Raw genomic sequence first — 11,588 nt, 5'->3', positions numbered from 1 at the left:
ATATATTAAAATTAATTAAATATTTGTATTTAAGAAATTGTTACCGATTTTAGATATATATTTTAAAGTTTTTATTTTATTAAATTAATTAAAAATTATTAATATTTTTATCACTTTTTAATAAAATGACTGAATGATAATGAATTAACTAAAATTTTATAATATATTTTTATTCAAAATAATTTTTTAGTCAATACGGTGGCTAAAAATATTATAATAAATAATTAAATTAAAAAAATAAATCTTATAATGATTATTGTTTAATGATAAAAAATTAAATATTATAATTATTTTACAATAAATTAAAATTAAAAGACTTTTTATAATTAAAATACACTTTTTGCAAACACTTACTTTTTCAAAGTTTAAATCATGAGCTCCTTTATTATGTATATATATATACATTATTAGTTTCAATATTATGCTAAGTAATCAATGTGGCATGGTGGTAGCATCCAAATTCGGTCGCTATGGGAAAAGTTACTTTGTATATTTTAGCTACCGAAATCTAATCGGTTGCTAAAAAAATTCAATAGTTTGGATTAGCGACCGAATTCAATCGGTCGCAATTTTTTTGAAAATTTATTCAAAATTGGTCGCTAATTCCGTCGCAAACTATGTTTTCATGAAACACAATAAAACAGCGACCGATTTAGCGACCGATTTTCTTGCTACCACTCTATTTCGTCGCTAATTCGGTCGCAAAATAGAGACTGAAAAATTTTGGTCACTATTGTAATCGGTCGCTAATTCGGTCGCAAAATAACGACTGATAAATTTGAGTCGCTAATTTCGGTCGGTATTTTGTATTTTTCTTGTAGTATATATTATTATTAAAGTTTTTAGATAGTAAGTTTTTTTAACATAATTTAATCCTACAAAATAAATATGTAAGGTGAAAATTGTTCTCACTTATAAATCTTTATTTGTTTTATCATTAATCGATGTAAGACTTGGATTTTTCTCAATACATATTCTCACATCTAACATTAAAGGCTTGATATGTGGATATATATATGATTGGAAACCTTTTTTATGTGTATAATGATGAGTATCCCTTTTAAGGGTGGACCAAGGATAACTTTGATATTAAGGAAGTAAAATTAAAATTTAATTCAACTTTACAAAACTAGTTTATAAGGTGAAGGCTAAGGATTGCTCCACATCTGATGAGGGTTGTCTCCCCCCTTCTCTCTTAAACTCTTTGTTTGTCATATTTCAAGTTGATGTGAAACACGAATTTTTTCGAATATCTCACATTCAACATTATTAGATTTGGCACATGAATAAATGATAATGGTCATTTTTAATGATCTTGGACAAGTGGGAAGTGCTTTTAGGATAGTTTTGGTATCATAATAGATAGTGGACTTTTGGGCCTAATTCACCCCTACAAAATTTACTTATAAGATAACGATTTCCCCCACTTATAAATTCTTTGTTTGCTTTATCTCTAGCAAATGTGAAACTTGAGTTTTTTTCAATAATAATATAGACTCTATGTAACAGCCCAAAATCGCTAGGCCAGAGGCCCAATTGATTGCCCGGAACGGGCCGTTTCAAAAGTGAAACGGACCGTTTCGGAATAAGATAAATGCCCAAAATTGGAGAAGCAGAACGGGCCATTCTGGTTTGGAGAACAGGCCGTTCTGGTGGGAGAACGGGTCGTTCTAATGAGAGAACGGATCGTTCTGATGAGAGAACGGACCGTTCTGCTAAGATTGAGAACGGGCCTTTCTGGTTTTGGAACGGGCCGTTCCAGTTCAGAATTTTGCATAGTTTTGAAGGGTCCAGAACGGCCGTTCCACTTTTGGAACGGGCCGTTCCAGTAGGTGAGCCTAGAAATCCTATAAATAGCGCCCCTCACCTCTCATTTTCACACATCTCTCATTCTCTCTTCCTATTATCTTCTGTTCTCTCTTCTTTCCCTCTTCTTCTCTCTGAAGACCAAGGGGCATTTAGAGAAGCAGCCCAAGAGATTCCTGTTTTAGTTCAATTTTTGTTTATCCAGGTACGGGGGAAAAAGGGATTATTTATATGTAGAGTTACATGAGGGGTAGAGGAAGAGCCCTTAGGATTATAAGTAATTTTATAATTATTTCTGTTTGGAGAATTATTTGTCTTATATGATTTTGTATGTATTTAGGACTATGAATATATGATTAATTTGTAAAAATGATGCTCTGGGAGACAACCAAATTATAGAAAAGTGCCTAATAGTTAGGTTGTGAAAAATTGGATGATTTCTGTTTGAGGAATTGATGATCCCATTAGATTCTGTATGTGTTGAGGATTATAAATATGATAATAATTTGTAAGAATGATGATCTGGGAGAGAGAACAAAATTGTAGAAAAGTGCCTGTGAGATAGGTTTTGGAACAATTAGGGGTTTTACTGTTTATGTTGAAATTATATTAAATTGGTAATTCTGTTGAATATTATATTAATTTATGAATGTTATTGCTATATTACTTGATAAAAATTGGTGATTTAGATGTGAATTGTTTGAGGTGTATGAAACCATTATTTTGGACTTATCTGATATATGTATGGAATTGAACTATGAGATGACATGCTGTATGGATGTGATTATGATTGTGATTGTGGTTCTTCACATCAATGACCAGGGATGGCACGGCCCCTGGGTAAGTGATGCTACATGGAGGGCGTGACCCTGACATATGTGGGATGAGTGAGACAATTAACACGTATCACTTATGTCAATTGTGGCGTGGCCTTCACATAGTGTTAATTGTAAGAATTGCGTAGATTGTGATGTGATTGTGGTTCTTCACACCTATGACCAGGGGTGAGCACGGCCCGAGATTGTTACATGAGTATCGTGACCTTGGTTAACATGTCAGGGGTGAACACGACCCTAGGTTAGGGGTAACGTGACCTTGACACAGTGTTATATCAGGGGTGAACACGGCTCTGGATTGTTACGTGGGTATCGTGACCTTGGTCAACATGTCAGGGGTGAGCACGACACTAGGTTAGGGGTAACGTGACCTTGGCACAGTGTTATATCAGGGGTGAGCACGACCTTAGATTGTTAAATGGGTAGCGTGACCTTTGCATAGTGTGAAGTGCAAGATTTGTGATGATTGAGAATTATGATGTGATGAGGATACATGGTTGATTGATATACGTTACACTGAAATATTTATGAATATTAAGTTATAATGAGATAATATGTTGTGTTTTCTTATGTGCTATATATATAGATGTTTTCTTTTCTCACCGTACGATTTGTGGATATTTTTAGGTGAGGAAGATTCGGCTTTGAGTGGCATCTAGGATGCCAACAGTTGAATTGTGGGTGTGCTCTGATATTGTGACATCGGGGCAGAAAATTCTAGGATATAGATTGTTATATGTATTTTGAGTTATACCTTGTCTTTTGAAAACGATTTGTAAACTCTTAAATTTTACTTTCCAAGTTTTATTTCTAGTTATTTTGGATATTGAAGAAAGAACAGTTATGAAGTTTTATGTGAATCCTTTTACCGACGTTGAAAATTTTATTCTTTAAGTTTATTTACATGATTAATTTTTATATATGTGTTGGGGTAGTAAGGGTGTCACATTTAGTGGTATCAGAGCAAGTCGATCCAATCGGCCGTGAGTTATGAGTCTACTATGCTTGTTTGGTAGATGAATAATGTGATGAATTGATTGTTGTACTTATTGATGTGCTAATGTGATGATTGATTATGTTGTTGTTTATTTAGTTGTGTGCATTGTGTTCTCAGGATTTGTCTGATAGACATGATATAACTTGAAGATGCTATTTTTGATTGCTCTTTCTTAATCTCATGATTGCTTAATTATTTTGATACTTCTTGCTTATGTAAGAAGTAGTGGTTGGGTGGCATCGCTCGTGTTGCGAGCATAGTTGGAAATAGTGGTAGTAGACGAGGTATCTTGCTAACCAACTAGAACTAGTGAAACCTTGGATGTGGGTGAGAAATTGACTTATCGAATGTATTAAGAGTTTACGATTGGTGACCTTTATGAAAGCTATAGTTGTAGTGATTGAATCCAAGAGGTTATGTGTCGAGCATTAGAGCTTCGAGTTTTCTTGATGAAAGGTCAAAGTGTTGGTGATTTCCTTAAGTTTTGATGCTTGCATATTAATCTTGTTAGGGGTTAGGTTGTATGAGGATAGATGACCTTATGGATTAATTAGTGAATGGTTGTGTGTTTAGTGAGATTGACCTTAAGATGTGATATCATCATATTAGAGTTAATTTTGAAGATATATCCAAGATAGATTTAGGCTAAATTATCTAAGTATGATTTTTGATTGCATGAGGTGAGTGTCCTAGGCCCTGTAATTTCTTGCGCAAATATAACGTAGATCTACCTATGGTAGAAGTTGTGCTTAAGTGGGAGATATCAAAAGCCAATTAGTGATGTTAGGAGTTTTATTGAGATAGTTTATAGGAAATTTATTGAGTAAATTTTTAAGATAGCGGTTCACGGTTTAGGTTGCTCTCGTTTCTCTCGTCGCTACTACGGGAATTGTTGTTGCTTTCTTTTCCTCTGGTTATTAAGATGTTTTAGTTCACCAGGTTGTTTCTTGCCTACCCATGGATTCAGCAGTAGTTCGAAAGGTTAATCTATATCGGGAAATCTTGGACCTATGCTTATTTTTTTAACTCCCCAAAGCATTTCATCGCTTACTTCTCTAGGTCGCTTACTATTACCTTTGACTGGATTGACTAGGAAAGAGTTGCCTTTGTATGGGATAACAAATGTGAGAGTAGTTTTCTAACTCTTAAGGAAAGATTGACTAGTGTTAATACTACCATATTTTAGTAAGTATTATGTGGTATATAGTGACGCTTCTAAGATGGGTTGGTTGGAGTATGGATGGAAGAAGGAAGGGTAGTAGCTTATGTGTCTAGGTAATTGAAAATTCATGAGAGGAATTACCTTACCTATGATTTTAAGTTAGCAGTTGTAATATTTAGAGACACTTAGAGACATTGCCTATATGATTCTAAGCTTGAGGTATTTATTGATCATTAGAGCCTTAATTATCTATTACCTAAAGGAGTTAATTATGTGACAAAAGAGATAGTTTAATTTCTGGAGGACTAATATTTCAAACTTAGTTGTTAATTGAGTAAAGCCATTGTGGTGACCGATGTTTTGTGTAGGAAAACTTTATATTTATCTTCCCTTATGATTAGAGAGATGAATCCTTTTGGCTTAAATTAGAGACTTAAGTTGGGCTTATAAGGTTACCTTTAGTAGTGTGAGACTAAGTATGACTTGAGTAACGAATGGATTGTTGAAGGAAATTGGAGAAGCATAATTAGTTGATTCATTTTGGTGACAAGATATAAGGCTATAGGATAAGAGATGGATAAGAGTTTGACTTGGGTGTAGATGGAGTGGTGAAATTAGAGATCTAATATGAATACCGAGTGTACTTACGCTTAGGTGCTTGATCTTATAAATGATCATAGAAGTAAAACCAATATTGTGGCAGATGCCTTGATATATGATGACCTCTGATATATCATTTTTTGATGATTTAAGGGTTGGATTTGATTGAAGAATTTAAGACTTATGCTTGTGTGAGATTATCCTTAGGATCATTGAATTGATTATGTTGAAAGTGACTAGTGAATTAATTAATGAATGAGATTAGAGAAGCCTATGAGTCAGATCCTTTCTTAGGGAACCAAGTGGAGAAGATTGGTAGAAATATAGATAACCATTTCTGAGTAGAAATCGACGTTATTTTGAGGTGCAAGAACAAACATGGGTGCTTAGTAACCTTGAATTAAGAAAGATGATTTTAGAGGAAGGACATAACAGTACTCTTATCATATATTTAGGAGCTTATGAGATGTATCGGGACCTTAGGAGGATGTATCAGAGTGGTGCAGCGGAAGCATGGTGGTCTATAAGGTGGAGTAGAGAAATTGTATACTCATGTTTAGTATGCTAGCAGTCTTTAGGAATTTTTGTAGCACTTAGACGTCCCATTTTGGAAGTAAGACGATGAGTGTATAAACCTTAATTGTAGGTTTGTCTGAGACGCTTAAGAGGTTGATTCTATTTGTGTTTTAGTGGATAGGCTCGCCAAGTTTACTAGTTTTGCCCTTAGATATCTTTTCGTGAAATTGATAGAGTTGTACATCAACAAGGTAGTAAGGTTGCATAAGAATTAGAAAGTAAGAAGCGAAGAGTCTACCATTGCGAAAATTTCAGGGACAAAATTTCATAAAGGAGGAGAGTATTGTAACAACCCAAAATCGCTGGGCCAGAGGCCCAATTGATTGCCCGGAACGGGCCGTTTCAAAAGTGAAACGGGCCGTTCCGGAATAAGAGAAATGCCCAAAATTGGAGAAGCAGAACGGGCCGTTCTGGTGGGAGAATGGGCCGTTCTGATGAGAGAACGGGCCGTTCTGCTGAGATTGAGAATGGGCCGTTCCAGTTGAGAATTTTGCGTAGTTTTGAAGGGTCCAGAATGGCCGTTCCACTTTTGGAACGGGCCCTTCCACTTTTGCTCTCTTCCTATTATCTTCTGTTCTCTCTTCTTTCCCTCTTCTTCTCTCTGAAGACCAAGGGGCATTTAGAGGAGGCGACCAAGAGATTCCTGTTTTAGTTCAACTGCTGTTTATCCAGGTACAGGGGAAAAGGGGATTATTTATATGTAGAGTTACATGAGGGGTAGAGGAAGAGCCCTTAGGATTATAAGTAATTTTATAATTATTTCTGTTTGGAGAATTATTTGTCTTATATGATTCTATATGTATTTAGGACTATGAATATATGATGAATTTGTAAAAATGATGCTCTGGGAGAGAACGAAATTATAGAAAAGTGTTTGTTAGTTAGGTTGTGAAAAATTGGATGATTTCTGTTTGAGGAATTGATGATCCCATTAGATTCTGTATGTGTTGAGGATTATAAATATGCTAATAATTTGTAAGAATGATGATCTGAGAGAGAAGACAAAATTGTAGAAAAGAGCCTGTGAGATAGGTTTTGGAACAATTAGGGGTTTTACTGTTTATGTTGAAATTATATTAAATTGGTAATTCTGTTGAATATTATATTAATTTATGAATGTTATTGCTATATTACTTGATAAAAATTGGTGATTTAGATGTGAATTGTTTGAGGTGTATGAAACCATTATTTTGGACTTATCTGATATGCGTATAGAATTGAACTATGAGATGACATGTTGTATGAATGTGATTATGATTGTGATTGTGGTTCTTCACATCAATGACCAGGGATGGCACGGCCCCTGGGTAAGTGATGCTACAGGGAGGGCGTGACCCTGACATGATGTGGGATGAGTGAGACAATTAACACGTATCACTTATGTCAATTGTGGCGTGGCCTTGACATAGTGTTAATTGTAAGAATTGCGTAGATTGTGATGTGATTGTGGTTCTTCACACCTATGACCAGGGGTGAGCACGACCCTAGATTGTTACATGAGTATCGTGACCTTGGTTAACATGTCAGGGGTGAGCACGGCCCTAGGTTAGGGGTAATGTGACCTGGGCACAATGTTATATCAGGGGTGAGCACGACTCTGGATTGTTACGTGGAAATCGTGACCTTGGTTAACATGTCAGGAGTGACCACGACCCTAGGTTAGGGGTAACGTGACCTTGGCACAGTGTTATATCAGGGGTGAGCATGGCCTTGGATTGTTAAATGGGTAGCGTGACCTTGGCATAGTGTGAAGTGCAAGATTTGTGATGATTGGTGTGATTGAGAATTATGATGTGATGACGATACATGATTGATTGATATACGTTATATTGAAATATTTATAAATATTTTTATAATGAGATAATATGTTGTGTTTTCTTATGTGCTATATATATAGATGTTTTCTTTTCTCATCGTACGATTTGTGGATATTTTTAGGTGAGGAAGATCCGACTTTGAGTGGCATCTAAGATGCCAACAGTTGAATTGTGGGTGTGCTCTGATATTGTGACATCGGGGCAAAAAATTCTAGGATATAGATTTTTATATGTATTTTGAGTTATACCTTGTCTTTTGAAAATGATTTGTAAACTCTTAAATTTTACTTTCCAAGTTTTATTTCTAGTTATTTAGGATATTAAAGAAAGAACAGTTATGAAGTTTTATGTGAATTCTTTTACCGACGTTGAAAATTTTATTCTTTAAGTTTATTTACATGATTAATATTTATATATGTGTTGGGGTAGTAAGGGTGTCACACTCTATTATCGTTATTGTCAACATCATCATTAAAATTGTTACAGTCAATACCATCGTCGTACCACCACCACTATCGGAGAAAATTCAAGTTTTACATATCAACTAGAGATAGGACAAGTAAATTGTTTATTAATTAGTAAAGATAACCCTCACTTTACAAGTTAATTTTGAAGAATTGAGTTTGACCCATAGCCCATATTTTAAGATGGTATTAAAATTATCTTAAATACACGAAAAGGGTTACCCATCATTTATACGCACATCAAAATCAATAGTATTGGGTATGAGGGGACGTATTAAGAAAATTTTAAGTCACACCTATCCTAGATCATTAAAAAGAGTCAACCATCATTTAGCCATGTGCCAAGCCTAATGGTGTTTAGTGTGAATGGATGTATTGAAAAAAATTCAAGTGTTATATCTATAATAGATTATTAAAAATGGTAAACCACCATTTATCTATGCATCAAGCTCAATATTAACATTTCTTTCTAATTGTTTCTAAAATCAAATTTTCATGTTGAGTAAAAAATTTCACATAAGTTATTTTATAACAATTTTTTGAAAAATGATATTATAAATAAGTGACATTTTTTATTTCAATATTATTCTTTATTATTATTTCCAAAATCAAAGTTCTACATCGAGTGAAAAAAATGTCACTTAATGATATACTTCTCTCATCTCTAATTGTTTTATACAATTAAAGTCTCATATCAAATAAATAAATGTCATAGAAAGAGTATATATAATCATAGAGTTATACTTAAGATAAATGAACTTCAACATTTGGTATATAACTAGTGGTGATTAACTAATAATTTATTAAACCTTAACTTAAAGAACTTGTAGGAGATTAAAAAGGCATAAAATATAATTGATAACATCTATAATAAAACTAATTATTATTTTATAAAATTAACAAAAACTTAGTTACATCACTAAAATATTACAAAAATACATTTTAATAATATTTAAAAACTATTAATTATTTAAAAACATTATTAAAAGTCTTTAGTAACATGAAGTATATACAATATTTATTAATATGTTATAAAAAAATTGTTAATATTTATAAAAAAAAACTAAATTAATAATATTTTTTTTTGAAGGGAGAATTAATAATATTTATATATAATTAAATAACATTTTACAAATATTGTCAAAATCTTTTTGTTGCGGCAAATATCCCGGGGCTTAGGCAGCATAATATAAAGCACCTCTAATATGCGATTTGTATGTACTCCTAATCTTTGAGAAATGTAGTAAATAATCTTAAATTTTAGGGATATTCGAGTTAGTTTGTCTGTTTTGTCTTTTGAGTTGTTTGTTTCATTTTAGATAAGATAGTTTTTTATAAGATCTGTTTTGATAAGATATTTTGTTATCGTCTTGTTAATTCGGTACGTTGTACAATGGCTATTTAAAAGTCATGTCTTATTCAATAAAAAACACAATAAGTTGCTACGTTCACACAATATTAGTATTATTTGTCTTTCTTATTTTCTGAAAATGGATTCTCAAAACCATATCAATGTTGACGACACCAGTTGGATGATTCCAATTGAAATGATGTTGCGTAGTGTAGTTCACAAAGAAGTTCAGACATGCAGCATCTCGAAGGTTCCACACAAAATTCGCAAGCCAAACAATGGCGCATACGAGCCAAAGGTTGTCTCCATCGGACCCTACCACAGGGAATCCGAAGGCGAAAATGATCTCATGTTGATGGAACAACCTAAGTGGAGTTACATGCTGCATCTTCTTGGACGATCCCAACATCAAGAAAATGGAAACGCCGAGGAAAGTCAACAGGTACCAGCACAAGAAAACGAAAACGCCGAGGAAAGTCAACAGGGACCAAATATGCTGAAAATTTGCAGCAAAACCATTCTGGATTTAGACAACATAGTTCGTGCCAGCTACGAAGGGAACATCCAAACCGAACCACACGAGCTGGCTAAAATAATGCGACTGGATGGTCTTTTCTTGTTGGAATTTCTAATCAGGCTTAGCAAGTACATGGATGCCTTGAGCGACAACAATTATGTTGTCCATAGTCATTACCATGATGACCCCATATTCGAGAGTCAGGAGAAACTATTGTCTGTTTTGAGTGACATGTTGTTGCTTGAGAATCAAATACCCTTCATTGTTCTTAAGAAGTTGTATAGGAGACTCTTCCCCTGTGATGTTCCCAGTGAGGAAGATCATCGTGTTGCTGAACTTGCATTAGGAGCTCTTGGCTACCCTTTGATTACTCCTACATCTGGCGTGGCTCACCTCCTTCACCTTGTTCATTTGTCCATAACAAACCAAGAGGAGAGACACGAAACGAGGCATGCGCGGCGAGAGTTGAAGCGTTGTGCTACGAGGCTTCAAGCTACTGGAATAAAAATAAAACCCGCGGAAAGAAGCAATGTTGATTATGCTGATCATTTGAGCAAGTTTGAGTTTGGTAATAGCTTTGACTTTGAGATAAAATTCAACAACAACAATGGGGTGTTGGAGATTCCTCAGCTGCATATTAAGAAGTCAACGGAAGTCAAATGGAGGAACTTGATCGCCTGGGAGCAAAGCAGGATTGGGAACAGATGCAAATTGACTTCGTATGCATTGTTCTTCCAAGGTATGATTTGTTGTCCCCATGACATTGAACTGCTTGAGCATGTCGGGGTTTTAGTCAATGAATCCGAGAAAAGTAATGAAGATTTGCTGAAGCTGTTTCATACGATCTATGAGGGAGTTGAACACATGGATTCGAGTTATAGCGAAGATTGTGCCAAGTTGAACAAATACACAACAACGAGTCTATTAACTATGTTGAAAAACTGGCCTATTGTAATTTGGCATCACAGCATTTTGATAAAGGAACATATCCCTACGGTTTGGAAACTCATAGGAGTGTTGGCAGCTACCGTGCTGCTAGGTCTCACTGTGGCGCAGACATATTATGCAGCACACAGCCATAAGAAATAAAAATAGTCTTATTTGGGTTGGTTTCACAAATGCCAACTAAGTGAAGAAGCACAATCTTGAATGGTTTCTAAGAATCACTTTTTGCAGTGTAATTGTTCATGATTGTTTGTGTATTTGAGAGTAACATTTTAATGTTTGTTCATGAATGTTGAGTTAGATTTTGGATGCTTTTTAAGTCTTTATATATTAACTTCTGTTTTAAATTACAAAGAAGCTAGTGGGGCTTGTAAAAGTGGATTTAGTACGGCTGACTTGAAATTTTGCGATCAAATTTCTAATGCACTTACTTGAAAAAATGTTCGCTTCTCGACCATCAATTAATGCATTATCATAGAAGGTATCATCCTTCATTTGAAATATACTCAAATTTATT

The 11,588-nt window shown here is 34.4% G+C and overlaps 1 protein-coding gene across 1 annotated transcript; it reads left to right on the top strand.

Annotated features, from left to right (window-relative positions):
- Positions 1-9,748: 9,748 nt before the first annotated feature.
- LOC109810124 (UPF0481 protein At3g47200) lies at positions 9,749-11,215 on the top strand. Its single transcript, XM_020373507.2, has one exon. The coding sequence runs from the start codon at positions 9,749-9,751 to the stop codon at positions 11,213-11,215; it is 1,467 nt and encodes a 488-aa protein (XP_020229096.2).
- The last annotated feature ends 373 nt before the right edge of the window (positions 11,216-11,588 follow it).

The sequence above is a fragment of the Cajanus cajan genome, chromosome 3 (genome assembly GCF_000230855.2).
Source record: "Cajanus cajan strain Asha chromosome 3, NIPB_CcT2T_4, whole genome shotgun sequence".
NCBI classification, from domain to species: domain Eukaryota; kingdom Viridiplantae; phylum Streptophyta; class Magnoliopsida; order Fabales; family Fabaceae; genus Cajanus; species Cajanus cajan.
Note: the sequence above shows the minus strand (reverse complement) of the source record. Positions and strands in the feature narration are given on the sequence as shown.